Here is a 19,099-nt window from a genome sequence, read left to right as displayed (position 1 = left end):
TTGTATCAAAATCTTATATACATATATATTTAAATCAACACAGAAATTAAATCATACACAAAAAGTCGTTAATAATGTGGAATTTATTTTTATAGCCTAGAAGAATGCATGTATGAAAGGTTATGTTGGCATGCATGAGTTGACGAATGGTTGAGTTGTCATCTTGTCACGTGACGCGTGAGCGATCAGTGCGCTGTGGCTCTCCGTCAAATAAACAATGTTATAAACTCTCATTTCACACCACCGCCCATGTCTTCTGACAACCAGATCCTACATTGTGGGGGCTCGTCCGCGATTGAGAGTGCAGGATCAAATACATCAAAATGAGATATAATAAAGTCGCTAATGTGTAAGGTGGCTAGCACGGAGAGGAGTGAGTAGTGTGTGCCATGGCGGCTCGTGAAATAAAGAACTATCAAAAAAACAGTCGAACAAATATTATTTTACTGTACCGCCTATGTCTGCTGACAAAAATATTTAAATATAAGACGTACATTCCCTGGGTTATTAGTCCATCATTTAAAACTAGAATGGGTTTTAAGCTATTCATGTGATGTGCTACCTTGGTGTGGGACGTAAATGCTGGAATGCGCAACGTACCCCAATCAACCTTCGGTTTCTCGGAACTGCGGTCAGTTCAGCCTTGAATCATCATAGTTTTTTTCTTCTTCTCTACTAAATCGATCTCATCGCGGTCAATCTCCACATTTTCGATGTGGATTCCCCGGACGAAGCGGAACTGCAAATCTGCAACTGAAAAAAAAAGAACGAGCATTACTCACGAATGAGCTAAGTCGGCAAAATTGCGAACGTAAACGCGCTCATGTCTATTTTCCTGCCCGTATAATGTGCTATCATTTCGAAAATGCCATCGGAATCAATAACCAAGGTAAAACATCACGTAATCACGAAAAAAACTGTTGTATGATATGTATGTGTGTATCTTAGAAATTTGATTAAATTCATCATGTACGTATACGGACGTGTACGCAAAGAAATGTTATAATAATAGAAGTGGCTTTAGGCGTTATATTGTTGTCAAGTGACGATTGTCCACAGTAATTCCTAAATAATTGTAGCATCAGTCGTATTTGATGCTTGGTGGTCGACGTATGCCCGATAAAAACTTCTCTGGGCAAGTGCATCGTTAAAAATTGCACAATGCATTAAAAACACACACAATAAACAACATGGGATATATTTTTATAAGTAAATTGATCATTTAAGTAACATATTATTCAATTAACATCGTAGTTTGACAGTTTTTAAAAGTGTCATGGCTAAAGAGCGGACCCAGAGGGCGCTGTTCATTGTTCACATGTTGTAAATGCATTGTTAAAAATTTGCCGAACCTTTTTTACAAAGCACTTACAATAATGGAACAATAGACGGCGCGCTTCCGGTCCTACCTCTAGTCATGGCGACCGCCGGCATTCTACATAACATTTCAGGGGTGGCACCAGAGAAATGTAAAAAATATTTTTAAATAAATGTAAAAACATTTCTCTTGGTGCCGCCGAATACTCAATTATATTAATGACCAATTATTTAAGTTAAATTAATATATAAATATCGTTCATATTTGTTATTATTATTATACATATTTTTGTTGAAACTATACATTACACGTTAATTTAAGAGTTCCCAAGGACAGACAAATAAAAAAAAAGGGTTAAAAATAATACGCCAACTGAGAAGAGAAACGGATTGGCCACCAACGCCCAACATCACCATATACTCAAATTGTAAATAAATCTATATCAAAATAAAACTTTAATTTCTGTAGTGAATATGTGATGGCCCTGATTGTATTCCGTGCGTTTTAGCGTATTTATGGAGACGTACCACGTAATATTGAAACAATGTATTTATTCGTAAAGGCGTTTTTATTATTATAACATTTCTCTGCGTGTACGTATGTTTGTAAGTATGTAGGAGAGCAACGTTTCGTTGAAATGTAATGTAAATTTTACGCTGAATAAATTTTTAAATCGATTATTTGTAAGGTGCATTGACACAATAGCTCGATATTGGGTTTCGCTCTAGTAATGGTGCATTTACACTGGCGAAGATGAACACGAATGAGATGCGATTGTCGTAGTGTTTACTTGCTTTATATGTTAGGAATTGTAGTGAAAAAAAAACGATATGTAAATGCAGATCACTTTGAGTTTGTTATTTTGGATTTATATCATATTAGTGCCCAACTCCATGCAGGAAAAGATGGCCGTTCAAAGTCTGTATATGTATATTGAAAAAAAAATCCAAACAATCGAATAGCGACATATTGTTTATTTTTTTTAAATAAAGGAAGTAAATGAAAACATTACATACATACATACTTGATTTTGATCATAATTGCTATACCGTAGTCCATAACATATGGACACATATTATAATATGTTTGATTTTAATTTTTAATGATTTTAATTTTTATTTAACATACTTAGGAGAGGCGGCAAAGCCGATAGACAAGGGGTTTGATTTATATATATTATATCAATTTATACATTTTTGTACATAAATTAAATGAGAAAACAGTAAAACGCATTCAAAATTACAATATTAAAAAAAAATAAAAGAGAAAAAAAAGTAAACAAGAAACAGAAATAAATAAGAAGGCTGGATTTTGAAGCCCGAAACCTTAATTTTGTTGCCGTTCCTTTCTTCGATATATGTATGTATATGTATATTGAGTGAATGCGACAGTTGCGCTTCGACCAGATAATACCTATTTTAAATCGACAAAATCGAGGTTTCGTATTCCCCAGTTTTCTCCTCCGAAACTGGACCAATTAAAAAAAAAATTTCATCACCAGTACGAGAAACATATTTTCTGTGTTTCAATTTACGTATTTTTTTTTTTTAAATTAACCGTTAAATTAGCACGCTAGACTCTTTTCGTGGGTGTAAAAACGAGGCGATTTTATAGATGTTTGGTGGGTCCTAGCCCCTATAAAATATAACTAATCAAAAAAAATAAAAAAAATGAAACATGTCTATGCTGGATATCCATAGCATATTAAAAAATAATTTCTCTAGTGCCATAATTGAGGAAGGGAGAAGTCTAATACGTTTGTATGGACAAGGCGCTGGTGTCCAGCCCTCTTAATGTTTAAGAAATACATCAAGCTTATTCTTAAAAATATTAAGGTTGTCAGAAATTACATTATCATTGGGAAGACTACTCCAAACTGAAACCACTCTGTTTGAAAAGAAGGAATCAATTTATTAGATTTTTGGAGTCTAAGCGAGTGACCTCTGAGGTAAATGTTTTCGTTGAATATAATAAGATTGGACATTTGACATTTATAATGAATATTTAGTATTTTAACGACTTTGATTAAGTCGCCTCTTATTCTTCTCGTCTCCAGTGTAGTGAGATTCATTCCTTTTAATCTTTCGTTATAAGAAAATGAATTAAGTTTAGAAAGAATCTTTGTAATTCTCCTTTGAACCCTTTCGATACATGCAATATCTTTTTTAAAATGAGGATACATTACCTAAACACAATCTGCTTTATGTCATCGACTTTAGAGAGTCTTTAATTAATATTATGTATTAGATGTATTATGAGCATTTATAAGAATTGTAAATAGGTTTTTGAGCTCTTTTTCCTATTACGCTGTACATATTAACATTATAATAGTATAATACTATGATTACTAACAAAATTAAATTATAATTGTAAAATAGAAAATTATCAGTAGATCAGTAGCTATTAAAATAGATATAAGATGTATTGTGAACATAATTTAGTAATAATAAAAAGCATTTAAAAATCAAAAATTAAAATGGGGTTTCCATATGCTAAAAGCGTATTCTAGTTTAGGTCTGATAAAAGCTTTGTATATTTTTGATAATATAGTTAAGTTCAGAAAATTGAATACACGTTTTATTACATACATATATATGTACAAAAATGAGTAACATTTGTTCACAATATGGTTTATTGAGAGTTATTTATTGTTTATAAATTACTAGTGGTTTTACCAGTCTTCGATCGGTATTTTTAATATAAATAGCTTAAACATGGCTAATCTAATAGTAAACAGTCATTTGTTTTTTTAATACTCGTGGACAATTTAGTAAAAAACAAACATTAACTGAAATTCAACTACATATTAAGTGAATGATAACTATAATTTGACAATAATTAGTATTACATACATGCGTTCACTGCCATCGATACCGTGCGAATTTTGCTCTCATTGCCATTATGAATAATCATTTCCGGTAACGAGACCAGTTTTTCTTAATAATTGGTACTATAACCACAGATTTAACTGCCGATGTTTATCTAAGCATTGATAGATACCATAATGTCCACTTTCACACACACGGTGATATTGTGTCGTCACTTTTAGGTATGTTTGCAACTCGAGCGCGGAATTGGGTAACGATTTTCCCAGACGGTCGACGTCTGCTGTAGTGTGTACGCAAGAATGAGAGAAAATTGAGATCAAATCAACTAAAAAAAAAGTATTATCGAAAAATGTCACTACAGTTAATACTTGTAGGATTAGTGACTGGCGCGAGTAGTCTATCTTGAGATGTTGAGGATTTTCGTGGCGTGTCGAGAGTATCTCAAATCCAACTGGATGATCGATCAGGTGATGTCATACAATTATGTTTCAACTAATTTTTTATGCGTGTATTGTGCGCAATAAAATAACCGGTTCTCAAATTGGAAGACTTTGAGCTCGGGGATCAATCGAAGAGCTAGCAGGATACGTGTGTTCAGAGAGAGGCTGTTCCAAAGTCGATTTGCTTTCGTTGAACATTGCAACGGTTAATTTTCAATTGAAATACCACTTCAATCACATCTTCGATTAGATTTACCGTACTATCAGGCGCAACATAAAATCTTAGTAGTCAGGCGACATGAAAATTTAGTCAAGGAGACTTTTTTTTTAATAAATCTTAAAAAGCATCTTATACGACATGAGATAAGTAGTACGTATGAAAAGTATCATATCATAGTTACGTTTGCTACATTTATGATTTTGTAAATGAATTAAACATTAAATTCCCTATTTTTCGTTTCGAATTTTTATCACCTGATAATGTGATTTTTCCATTTGAATGACATCAGTCGTTTGGTTCTGTAGTCGATGATCTTCATCGTTGAATAAGCAATGATTACGAGATTTCAATAAAACGCGCGTTACGTGCTGCAATTGCTGCACTATTCGTATGACGGCAATAGCGTGCGCCATCTTATTCAATGGTATTCTACTTCCCACAGCTTGTTTTTTTTTCGACATTCCTGTCTGCCAGATTCTTATATTCTTCTGCGACGTGAGAACGAGCCGAGATGAGAAAATTACTAAAAAAGAAACCGAATCCTTCCTTCCAACCCTTACCGAATTGATTATTCGTCAAATGATGGTGTTCTGATCCTAACCACACACGTAGACGTTAATAAAAGTCCAAGACCCAAAATGAAAAAAAATACAAGGAAAACTAATTTAATTCCCGAGTGTATTTATCGGTCAGAGCCCGAGGCACGTTTCCACAATGAGCACGTGGAGATAGTCATTTGATTTATGTCTTTTCGTGATCAGCATTGCATTTTGTTGCATACTTGCACGCAACACTTGCATCAGTGCATAAACAATGCAATCGATAATCAACGACTTTGAAGCGTTATTTTGAACGTTAGAACTGATTGGTGCTACTGTGTGCTTAATTTACCCTCTATCGATGTTTCGAATGTATATATGTATGTATGTGTTACACCGAATCCATGAAATTGTCTATTACAAGCATTCGGCAAGAGAATTGCCGAATGCGTGAAAAATGCAAGCACGTTGCCCAGTTCACGAATTCCGTAAATTCTTTGCCGAATGCGTGAACTGGACAGCGTGTTATATTATAACCAAGTGTCAAAGTGACAGCTGAATAAGGATGTTTAATTTAGTTTAATTTACTTATTATTATGTATAATATGACTACATACATACGTTTCACTGTTAAAATATTGATCAAAATGTATAAAAATGGCATTAATTTATGTATAAGTCATATGAGATGATCGAAACATATGTATGTAGTCATATTATACATAATAATATGTAAATTAAACATCCTCATTCAGCTGTCACTTTGACACTTGTCCACGCTGTCCAGTTCTAAAAAACAACACCGGAGCGCTGCTGTCTATTTGCCGACTCCATGCTTTGAGCAGACAAATTCTTGCCGAATACACGCATTCGCCAAAAAATTTGCCAAATCTGTGAACTGGGCAACATGCTTGCATTTTTCACGCATTCGGCAATTTTCTTGCCGAATGCGTGTAATAGACAATTTCACGGATTCGGTGTAACATATGTACCTATACATCTTCTTATTCTCTAATATATAATTTGGAAAGAGACTTTGTATATATATGTACATATGTATGTATGTATGTATCCTTCGTTCGTAGAAATCCGTGACGTCATTGAACAAATAATTCGCTTTTTTCCGATTCAAAGGATTCAAAGTTTCCGGGGGTGTTCGAATAATTTTTTATAAGAGACTTACTATATATGTTTGTTGGTTCGTGACAGTCAATTTAATAAAAAAACAAATGAGTATTCAAATAAATTTATATGAAATAAAACTATTCAAATAAATTTAATAAAATGTTTACTATTAGATTAGTCATGTTTAAATGGTTTATATTACAAATACCGAGCGAAGACGGGTAATATAGCTAGTATATAATAAGTAAATGGCAAAATAAACTAAATGATATCTTTAAAAACAAATAATAACGATGAGCAACAGAAAAAAATACCTGAGAGGAGACTAATCAATCTTTACTAAGTTTGATCCACTAAATTCGAATATGACAATGATTTTTGCTTCTCATTTATGAGATATGAGCGCTTAAAAACTGCCCAACTGCCGAACAACTACAAAATTTTGGTTTTTGCAGTCTTCAACTCAAAATCTAGTATTGCTGTGTCAAAAATGAGTATTGAAATCAATAGTTGGATCCTTTTTTTTATCGATTGTGATTTTTTATTGCTTTAAAATATGTATAATTAATTATCGAGCTAATTTTTTTTAGTTCAAAATAATAAATGTTTTTTATACATTTTTTTCTTGAGCTAACTTTCATTTTTGGACCAGTTTTATATTTAACTACGTTTACAAGGATTGGTTTTCAATCTTCATATTTTCATGCTATCGTGCATTTAATGGGCCAGTTTTATAATTAACTACGTTAACAAGCAATGGTTTTCAATCTTCATATTATAATCATCAATCATTTACTGCTTGAATAAGTACGTATACATAAAAAATTAGCGAAATAATGATAGTTAAAAATTGTGTAAAAAAAGTATATTTTTGATATTTAAAATTCGCTAGGTAATTAATTATAACTATTCTAAAGAAATTAAAGATCACAATTAATCGAAAAAATACCGGACTATTGATTCCAATACTCATTGTTGGCATAGCAGTACTAGAAGTCAAAAATCTGTTAAACTTATGCATTTTTTTAAACGCTCATATCTCATATATGAGAGAAAACCAACACAAATCATTGTCATATTCGAATTCAATGGGTCAAACTTAGTAACGATTGATAATTCTGGAAATGATAGTCACTTTTTTTATTGCTCAGTATACATAATTAGTCAAATAACCTGACATATTTATATGAATCTTAAAACAAAAACAAATCACAATAATTGTGCAAAAAATTGTGTTTATGTTTTTGAATAATTTGAGAAGCATTGTTTTTTAATATACATATGTATGTATAATACGTTTCATGAAATGGTTGTGCAGTTATGCATTGGATATGTGTTTGTACTGTTGATTGTATATATTGTATATGCAATACGAGGAAATGTAATTCAAAATATAATATAATCGTTATGTGCGAAAGAGGAAGCGCAATGGCGGTTATTATCTCACCGTTGACGGTGCTGTTAATTAAAACGCGCTTCAATAAATTAATTAGATTCAGGCCAAAATGTGTTAACGATCATTGCCGATACGAAATATATGTAACAGAAGAAATTTGGCAATCGAAGAAATTTCCTTCCGGCTAAGATGAGATTAATTTCAGGCGTTTTGAAGATTTGTACTATTCATATATTCGCTATGAGATGGTAAAATTTTTTCAATGGTCAATGTTCATTTCTCAAAGCAAAATAGATTTTGAACCCTTGCAGAGAGATTATGCTAATTTATATTCGCGTGCTTGCGTTGTGTCGTTTGCTATTACGGCATCGGAATACCAAGACACGAATCTATATAATATTATATTTAACTCAGTTTTTTGGTCGGAAATTTATTTTATAACATGAGTACTATCCCAAATTTTGTTGTATTATTATTGATGTTAATTAATTTTTAATTATATTAAGATTTAAAAGATTTTTTTTATAGTTAAATGTTGATTATCATCCAAATAAAAGTAAAACCTTTTAAAAAAACGAGTTTTCTTCTGCATTTGCTATGATTTTATATACTTAGTCTCCTTCTTAACCCAACGTATGAAATAAAATTTTCACTTTGGTGTTGTGTATTAAAGTTTTAATTAAGAGTTTATGTCAACCAGCAGCGTGGTCTAGTGGTTAGGATATATGCTTTCGAACATAGACCTTGGTTTGTGACTCCAGGTCGATCGTTTCCCACCAGAGTTTGCCAATTTATCTGATTTTCATTGAAACGGTTCCAACAAATTGGCAAACTTTACCCATTTCTCGTAACTTTCGTGTTTTCAGCATCTTGAATTTCGCTGATTCGTATAAAAATGCTGCAAATTTGTCCATAAATGTCTCAAAAAGTTTTCAGCATCTCGAAATTTGACGATTTATGCTCCGAAAATGTAAGTTTATCAAAAATTTATCCATAGATGTTCAAATTATTCTAAAAATTGTATATCGATGTTTGTAATTGGCCGGGATGGGGCATTGTGGTTTACCTGTTAAGCCTTCCTGGTATATATACTGTATGTATGTATGTAAATTGAGATGTCACCGAAACAATATTTGCTACTTAAGAGGGTTGGACCCCAGCGCCTTGTCCATACAAACGTATTAGACTTCTCCCTTCCTCAATTATGGCTCTAGAGAAATTATTTTTTTAATATGCTATGGATATCCACCATAGGCATGTTTCAATTTTTTTTATTTTTTTGATTTTTTGATTTTTGATTTTTTGATAAATCAAAAAAATAAAAAAATAAACATGCCTATGGTGGATACAAATAGCATATTAAAAAATAATTTCTCTAGTGCCATAATTGAGGAAGGGAAAAGTCTAATACGTTTGTATGGACAAGGCGCTGGGGTCACGCCCTCTTAATTAAAAGTAACGAACATAAAAGATCCAAGTTTTTAGGCGTAGATTTCAGAATAGCGTTTTAAATGTTAGTTTAAATTTAGTTACGTTCAGAATGCTAATGTTCAACCATTTAAAATCAACTATTTGGTTGGATCCCACTGACAAGTTTTACATATCCATAATTTCAAATATTTTTAATGTCAATGAAGCTGTGTGTCAAATAAATATAAATTCTGTCTGAGGTTTTCTATATATATATTTTTTTTATTATTATTTTAGACCGCAAAAAACGTTCGATTTCGACCATGACCGACGTGTAACATATGGACAAATTGAGACGTGACACAATCGTCGATATTCTATGGAAATTATAGAGAACAAAAGTCGAAAGTGGGACATCGTAAGGACGTTCGAACGGTCGCTCGTCAATTCGTTGTCTACTTATAAGGCCGTGTCCTTCTAAGTCGGTTTTACGGTATCGAAAACGGGATAATATTGTCCATTTCGATTTTGATCACATTTTATCGGCCATAATCGTTTTACGAAATTGGGTCGAAATTGAATCATGCCTGTGGATGATATATTTAATTGAAACATTGAGTACACAAATACATATGTACATATATAGTTGGGTAATAACGAATGACGTACGCTTATTTTTTTGTTATTATGAATATAATAATGCCATGAATAAAACATTCAATTGTCTACGTTCCGTCACCACACCTCAAGATTGTCAACAGCTTGAGGAATCATCACATTCAAAATTATTGTAAATTTCTATGGGATGCAGTGGTGACTTGACTATTTCAATCGGTCTGGTTTTATTATATTTTTTTTTTACATAGGTATATACCAGAAAGGCCTAGCAATGCGCCTTCCTAGACAATCGATTACAAACATTGCAGCATTTTTATTACATAAATCACTGTATTAATAGAGGCTGACGAGCACGAAATTAACAATTAATTAATGAATTAATTCATAGAGACATCTACGGACGTAAATTTTTAGACATTGTACATAAATCAAATTCAGATATGTGTGACATAGCGGGTAGGATGATTTTTGCCAATTTGATGGAGGAACCGTTTCAACAATGAAATCAGATAAATTGGCAAACTCTGATAGGAAACGATCGACTTGGAGTCACAAATATTGTAGTATTGAAGATTAGCACGGGATCGAACCCGGTAACTTGGAAACAATTACTAATTAATGACTTGATAGTCCATTTGATTAACTACTACATATATACCTGATCAATTATTGTGGTTTCTCCCGAATAATAAAAAGGCTTCACTTTTCGTTCATTTTGCACCTAAATTATACAGGTTTCATGATTTTATTTCAACATCAAAAATGCACATAAGACTTCTATCTATAAATTATTACTATAGTTTTCCATTGGTGCATTTTTAACGTCTGCATATCGCTCATATATGACTTGGTATGAAAAATGGTAGTAATTTTTATGTAATGTTGCCATTTCTGATTGATTTTATTTCAAATGACGAGTGTCTCTTATCAAAAGTCAATAGCGTTTTGAATTGCTAGTTTCGCCAGAACATTCCAGCACGTAATTTGTTTAGCCTTTTATGATTTGAATACATCCGCCATAACGACCGTAAAAAGATTTTGAGTTGTGCATCACGTGCCCATTGTTGTGCTTTCGTAGAATGACATCAATTTGTGCACTTTCTGTTTTTGGCTCGCGTTCTGTGTGACATTGATATTTAATAGATTATACAATACCGATCCTATCGACCGCTGAAGATATTCGACGTGCATTAAAATTGTTGTCTATTTTGTTTCCAGACAAGAGCCTTGTTCTTGCTAACGACCCGGAAAATGTTAAGGATGAGTTTGCCTTCGACAATCCGGGATTTAAACCAAACGAAGGTGGACACCTTCCAACTGGAGCAATTCCAAGACCGACTGGATGGCCGAAACATAATGCTTTCGGTTCAGATAAAGCACCTCAAAATACCGAAGGAAGGACTTTCTTAGACGACACGTTTCCAGAAGTAATTATCTTATCGCCAATATTCTCAGCATATCTTAGAAAAAGTTATTTTTTAAACTTTAAATTTCACTTTCTAGCACAATAGAACTAGTACAATGGTTCCACTGTGGTCCAAAGATTTCACGGGTCTTGGGTTTGAGGTTGCAGGCAGTATGAGGGATGGAATTTATGTGAGTAGAGTTCTGCGTGGAGGACCTGCTTACGAATGTGGAAAAATTCATACTGGTGAGGGTTATAATTAAAATTTAATAAATCGACTAGTTTTAATTGTATATATGTAAAATAATTTTATTCATTTTTTTTGTATATTATAGGTGACAGGATCAATAGCGTTAGAATATCGTTTAGAAATATGGTATATGAGGATGCTCTCGCAATCCTCTCATTTGCTAGCCCTTACGAATTGCAATTGGAAGTACAACCACCGTCTCACGGTCAAACCAATGCTAAAGATGTGCAAACTAGACTTGCAGCTCTTTTAGCAGGGAATTCAAATGTGCAACGGAGCCCTGGATCTACTCTCCAAGTAATTGAATTAAATTAAATCAGATTTATTCTATTCGTGTGAATTTTATTGCAACTAATACATTTTTATTGCTATATAGGTTGGCGATAAGATGAAAAAGATGTCTGGTTATGACAGTCTTGACAAAAATTGGAAGTCAGGCAGTGAAGAAATAAAACACCCAGTAATAAAAGTGAAAAGGTCAAGATGTAATTCTTACGGAGACATGAATACGGTATGCAATGAAAATTTATTGAATTAGTCAATTTTTTTATTTAAACTAAAAAAGATTTTTTAATATTATTTGTTTTGATATTTCAGCTGGAAAAAACACAAAAACAACATCATTTCTTGAGAGCACCTGGTTCTCCAAATTCCACTTTGGATTCTTCTAATCAATCCAAAAACACTTCACTGAAGAAAATATTAGCTGATAAGATCATCACAAATTCAACCACATTAGAGAAAAATAAGTCACACTATCAACAAGCCCCCCGAGAACAAAAACATAATCAAACAACAACTCTTGAAAGGGAAAATGAAAAAAATGCTAAAAATAAGCTAAGCACTGATTTGTTGATGAAGGTTGATATGAGAAATAAAACTCCCGATGGTGATATGGTATCAAAGCCAGAAAGAACTAAAAATAAAAACCCAAATGAGATGCATGTTGGTAATATGAGAACGTCTTCACCTCCCGATGTTGTAATAATCAAAGACGGTGGTGATATGTATAGTGTAAAAAATGAAAAGGTGGAAACCCAAAAGAGGGAATCGGATCCAGGAAAAAAAGGGATGAAATTTGGCATAAGAGTCCTCCCGCCAAATATTCCAGATGATGGAACTCTGAGTCATGGAATAAAAAGTCCAAAATATGACAACGTAAAATTTGGAGGCAATGAGAATGGTAGTATAGTTGCTGAAATCAGAAGTATAGACGAAGTCGATAAGAATTTCAATTTGAACGATCCTATTCCATCAAAAAATACCTCAGAAGATGTGCAAAAACCTAAAGTAGCACCGGTTGTCGCCAAAAGGAGAGAAAAACCTGTTGCTCCCATACCAAACGCTCGAATCACATCACAAAATAGTTCTACTATTCAAATGGACCAAAAGTTTGAAAGTCCAGAGAAGCATTTTCCTATCAGTCACGATAGCACAATTGAATTTAACAGAAACGATGATTTAAATTCAAGTGGAATCAAAAGGGATGCACAGGGCATACCGCAAGAAATACCTCAACATATGATGGAAGCAGCTATGTATGCCAGAAACAATAGAAAATCTACTGCTGATTCAATGTCAATGAACGATGCCAATTTAAAATACGACTCAAAAAAATCAGACATTCAGAATAAGAGCGAAAAGGATAAAAATTCAAAGAAATCAAAAGGAAAAGCTCCGTCACCCCCTGAAGCAAACTCGTCCAGATCAAACGACACTGATGGATCAAGCGACACAGATGTGACCAATAGTACACAAGAAACGGTTGTAAACATAAGTAACAAAAAGGATAGACTACCCAATAAAGATATGAATTTTACTGATAATTTTGTTGACCAAAATTCAACAAATGGTTATATGCTTCATAGTTTTATTGAAAATGAAAAGAACCATTCAAACATTCAACAAGAAGCCAATAGATCTGATGATATGATTTTGAGTAAGGGTTTATTAAACACTTCTACTCCAAAAGTCGAAAAGATTGTGAAAAGAAAGCGTCCCGACATACCGGTACAAAAGATGGATGAGAGTTTATCAGACAATATTGATGATATTGTTGGTTATACAAGCAAAGAAGTTTCAGACTCTTTAAACAACTTCTTTGAAGACTCAAAATCAAATGTGAGTTCAACGTTAGATATCAATTCTGAGATATCTTTCAATCAAGACAGTTTTAGTTCAAATCAAAACAGTGATGTTGAAAAAGTTGGTCATTCTCCTACCACGATCGCTTTAAACTCGAGCGATATAACAATACATAGCTCTCCAGTCAACGATCCCGACAATCAAAATCAAGAATTAGATGAAAATGAAAGAAAAGCTTGCAGTTTGGGTGATCTTTCGCGGTTGGAAAAGACCGAGAAAACATTAAGCAATATTAAAAAACCTTCACAAGGAACATTAGAAAGAGCGCAGAGCTTGGATATTTCATCGGAAGATAGTAAATCCGTTGTCAATGAAAATAATGTCACTCCGAAAAAGCGCAAATCAAATTCAGTTTTTGATACAAAGTACTATGATGACATAAGCGATGATGTGCCAATAAATTCTAATGAAAGTGTTGACCAAATTCTCGTTCATTCTAAAGAGCCAAGGCTGAGTCTCAACATTAGTAATATATCAATGGAAGGTTTAAATACTTTCCAAAAAAACAGACTAAAAAAGGCTACTGAGTGGGGAAATTTGGAAGATGCTATTATAAGTAAAAGAAGTATTACTGGATCAAGTCACTCTGGATCGTCTGAAATAGGTGGTTCAATCGAAAAGATTAATGATGCTACGATAACCAATGGAAAATTTGCATCTAATGTATTAGAAGAAGAAAATAAAAAACTAAATGAGGAAATTAATAAATTTAAACACGTTTCTAATGAAATTGTCAATGATGCTTCTGATTTAGTTAGCAAAGCAAAGGAAATTCCATCATCTGTAGTTATGGAATCTTATGAAAATGATGTAAATAAGAAATCAGATACTTTCAAAAACGATAATATCTCTTTATTTAATTCTATTTCGGTAGAAACACAGAGCAATCAAAGAAAACCAGATATTTCCGTTCGAAATAAACAAACTATTGATAGTACATCCAACATGAAGCCTAATTTTGAAATAGGTACATACAAGTCTGATACATCTGGAGCAAAATACAAAACAGAGTCTACAACTATTATAACATCTGGTAAACTGTCTCCAAAACTAGAAGAAAAATTGACAATGATTTATGATACAAACATACCTGATGACATAAAAGTATCAAGGCATACATTAGTTAGTAGTTTAGAACGACCAAAATCAGATTTAATGAAGAAACTACTTGCTCAAAATCAGGTTTTGACAAATCTCGAATCGCCAACATCGAAAACCGCAGAAGACACAATGATAGATCCAGAAATTGGTGAACAAAATAGCAGTATTCATTTCCAGGGAATAAATCACAATATTACCAATTTAGCAAGTGGTGATGGTGATAAAAATATAGACAATAAGTCAAATTTAACAACGTTTACCATGCTAAATCAACCTGATATAGTCAATCTGAAAATAAAACAAAAGTCTTCCATTGATGTAAGTTCTCAAAATGAAAATTTACACCCTGAAAGTGACTTTGTGAGTAACATCAATATTGGAACTTTACCTAAAAACGAATCATCTAAGATCAATTTCAATTTAGATGGTAGCTTTGGATCACCGGAAAAACTGCAAGCAAGAAATTTCTTTTCTACAAACGAGAATGTGGTGACTATCACAACGGATGGGAGCCAACCTTCATCCATAATAACAATAGAAAGCGACCCTTCAGGACAAAATGTAGTGGAGAGCTTTAGAAATTCTATTGAAATTAATTCAGATCTTGAAAAACCAGCGAATGACAATGTGAAATCTGCACAATCAGAACCAAGTCTTTATAATGAAATTATTTCTGAACTTCAAAAATCAAAGCACAATGTACAAGAAAACAATCATGCGCTTTCTACCATATCATCATCAAGTAAAACGTATCTAGTGGACGGGGGTATGACGGAAAGAATAACATCTACAGCACCTTTCGTCATAGAAAAGGAATGCACTATGCTTCCAACACAAAAAACAGTTACCGTCAGCGTTACAGAAGATGAGCATGGAAATAAAATAGTCACTCAAAATGTGGAAGAAGCTCGAAACCGTTTGGTAACTATAACTACGACAACTCCGATAGAAATAGAGCAGTATACGTTTGGAGTAATAAAAAATCCAACAGAAGCAGATTTCAAAAGAATAGAAGATATGGAGAATGATATGAATATTGATAAAAGATTAATTTCAGATATTGAAAAACAGAGTCACATGAAATTAATTCCAAGTGATACATCATACACAAATACAGAAACGATGATGGTCAATGCAAACATGTCTGAAGAAGAAACAAATGCGTTATTGTCGCGGTTTAGAGAAAATCCTCACATGATGATGTCAGGAAACAAAATTTCACAACATCCAGAAATGATCATAAAAGAAACAAAGATGATTGTCGAAGAATCAGATAAAACTTTTGATGGAACACCTCTCATTAAAATGACACAGGCATCGTACAAGTACAATATAGAAGACAACATGACTAAACCAACTGTCAAGATTGTGAAGATGATTGAATCTGGCGATGACGTTCACCAAGGAACTCAACCCGAAATTGTAAGAAAAGTTGTTGAACAATTTAATAAATCGAACGAACCTCACACTACAGAATATTTAGGCGAGTCTCGATTGAAAGATTATATTACAGAAATCGAGGTGAAAACGCCTAGGATAGAAAGAATAGACAATCAAAATGATAGCAGAGAAAATATTTACTACGATGATACTGAGGTTGATATTAGTTTTATGAATGACTTTTTAAGTAATGAACGCAGATTTTCAGCGAAAGAGAGAACTGACTCTGAAGGATTTGATAGAAGAAAATCTGAAGATTTAAATGCTTTACGAGATAATCAAGAAAACAGGAGGCCATCTGCTGAAGATCAATCTTCCAAGAGACATAGCGATTTTGACCTACCCCGTAACACACATATTAAATTCAGAACGGCAACGTATGAGCCGCAAAACCCAACACCAAATCGTCTTTCTTTAACGTCCGAAAAGAGATTATCACAAATAGAAATATTGAAATCAAATTTTGAAAAAGGCAGTGCTGAAAATTTATCAGTTACATCTCCGTCAAATAAACCTGCAGTTTTAACAAAGCCAAGCAATATACCAATCAAGTTACCAGAAAAGCCTGCGCTTCCATCAAAAACATCAGCCATAAGTCCTTCAAAGATACCAGTTTTAAACAGTCAAAATCAAAAATCAGCTAGTCAGGAGAATCTCCTTGATAAAAATATTACCTTCCAAAAGACCTCGCCGCACGCAAAGCTGTCACCGTCTTTGGGAAACATATCAATAACCTCAATCAAAAGCAGCTCTAGAAATCCAAGTGGAAAATGAACATGATAGACTACACGTGTAACTTTTAATTTAATTTAAATCTCTCGATTAACAGAGTGGAAAGTGCATTTTGAATATTTTTGGGTCAGTCAAAATAATATTCACATATAATACATATGTATTTGAATTCAAGGTGAGAAATATAAATGTTTGAAAGATATTTTTAAATGTCACTTATACAAAAATTATATATTTCTTTTAAAAATGTGAACAATTAAAAGTGATAAACTTGCTATTAAAGTGATTGTATAATTATTTCTAATAATTTCATATATTATATGGATTGTTTTAAAATTTCACGTTTCAAAGCGTAGAAATCTTAAAGATATTATTATTTTATTCCTTCGCAAAATAAAACTTAATTTAAAATGGAATATTTAGATCTGTAATGGTTTGAACTATCAATTGAAGAACTTGTATATTATTTAAAAATTAAATATAAACATCTACAAAGAATCAATTTAAAATAAATTATCGTTTGAAAGCCAATCTTCGAGTTGATTCTTACCAAAATGGTTAGCGTTTTTATATTTTTTCTCTGATCAGAAATCTTTGATACTTGGCCATTTTTTTATAAATTTGTTTTTTAAATATTTCAAGTAAACTAAAAATATATGTTGATAGACTACAATACATATGTATGTAAAGAAGTTATTAAAAATCGAAATTATAAAACAAATCATATGTTTAGGCATTTCATATGATACGATTTGTATTAATATCTTTAAGTGTACACGGGAATGCCATTTGAAAATGTTTAGAATACCTCTTATTTGGTCGAATTCTATGCCTAAAAACTCAATAAGTGCAATGGTGTAGATATTTAATCGACAGTATTCCCAAATAATTTTATGAATATGTTTTAAAAGTATTATAATGTAAGTTAATGGAACAGATTTGTATGTTTGAAATATCAGACAAAAGCTATGTGAATTTACACGACAGTGATATTTGCAGTGTGCAATGTCAATCCAATAAAACGAATGAGTCGTTTTGCACAAGTACTTGAGAACTTTTGTATTTTTTTTTTAAATTGGTAGTATTTATTTTATAGAACTAACATGACCCAATCAATAGCTATAGATATACATATTTGATAATATATACAAAAATGTACATTGAGAATAAATACATTTTTAATGATAAAATTTATGAGTCTTTTGGTGCCTTATTATATTGTAGTTATTTTATTATTAACCATTGTTATTTTAATGTTCATTAAGTATTATAAAATAATGTTAAATAAAATACTCTTGTATTACATTGCCTTTCATTTTATATATTTTATTAAATATATGTAAATTTCAATACATACATACATACACACATTCATATATTCTATTATACATACAATATATTGTATTATAAATAATTATGTATGTTAATTATTAACTATTTAAGGTTAATTTAAAAAAGTGAATTTTGAATAAACTTTTCTTTTGCTTACAAACCTTTTGAGAAAAATGCCTATACATTTCAAATAAATCTTATATGTATGTAACCCACTCTAATGTGCATTTATAAATAAACTAGTGTTTTTACTAGGCGTCGCTCGGTATTTGTGATAAAAACCGCGGAAACACAGCCATTCTAATAGTAAACATTCTATTAAATTTATTTGAATAGTTTTATTTTATTTAAATTTATTTGAATATTCATTTGTTTTTCTATAAAATTGAACGCCACAGATTCTACGACCCAAACAAACAAACAAACATACATACAACGTCTCTTTCGAAATTATATATTAGATATGATATTTTAGTGCAGCTGATCACATATTTAATGTGGTGTATAGCGAATGGTATCCTGTTGGAAACATGAAAAGCCGTTAGCTGTAAATAAAAATAGATAAGTGCAATACATGTACACACATATACATATGTACATACTATGTATATTATATAAATAAGCCCAACTGTATGTAGTTGCATATCGTATATTCCATGGTTTATTTTGAATTTTGAATAATTTGTAGTTAATATTAACTCGTCTAAAATTATTCATATATAATAGAAAGCAGATGTATGTATACACTAGTGGTTTAAACCGCTTAAACATGGCTAATCCAATCTAACATATAATTTTGA

The 19,099-nt window shown here is 32.1% G+C and overlaps 1 protein-coding gene across 2 annotated transcripts in view; it reads left to right on the top strand.

Annotated features, from left to right (window-relative positions):
* LOC143909504 (uncharacterized) overlaps positions 1–18,265 on the top strand; it is a 41,636-nt gene extending 23,371 nt beyond the window's left edge. For both annotated transcript variants that reach the window (XM_077427513.1, XM_077427514.1), the window contains exons 3-7: positions 11,113–11,321; positions 11,398–11,545; positions 11,635–11,846; positions 11,926–12,060; positions 12,147–18,265. In XM_077427513.1, the coding sequence (XP_077283639.1) occupies positions 11,113–11,321; positions 11,398–11,545; positions 11,635–11,846; positions 11,926–12,060; positions 12,147–17,009 (5,567 nt within the window). In that variant the 3' untranslated portion in view covers positions 17,010–18,265. The remainder of the gene's footprint in view (positions 1–11,112; positions 11,322–11,397; positions 11,546–11,634; positions 11,847–11,925; positions 12,061–12,146) is intronic.
* Positions 18,266–19,099: the final 834 nt, after the last annotated feature.

This window comes from Arctopsyche grandis, chromosome 3 (assembly GCF_051622035.1).
Source record: "Arctopsyche grandis isolate Sample6627 chromosome 3, ASM5162203v2, whole genome shotgun sequence".
NCBI lineage: Eukaryota > Metazoa > Arthropoda > Insecta > Trichoptera > Hydropsychidae > Arctopsyche > Arctopsyche grandis.
Note: the sequence above shows the minus strand (reverse complement) of the source record. Positions and strands in the feature narration are given on the sequence as shown.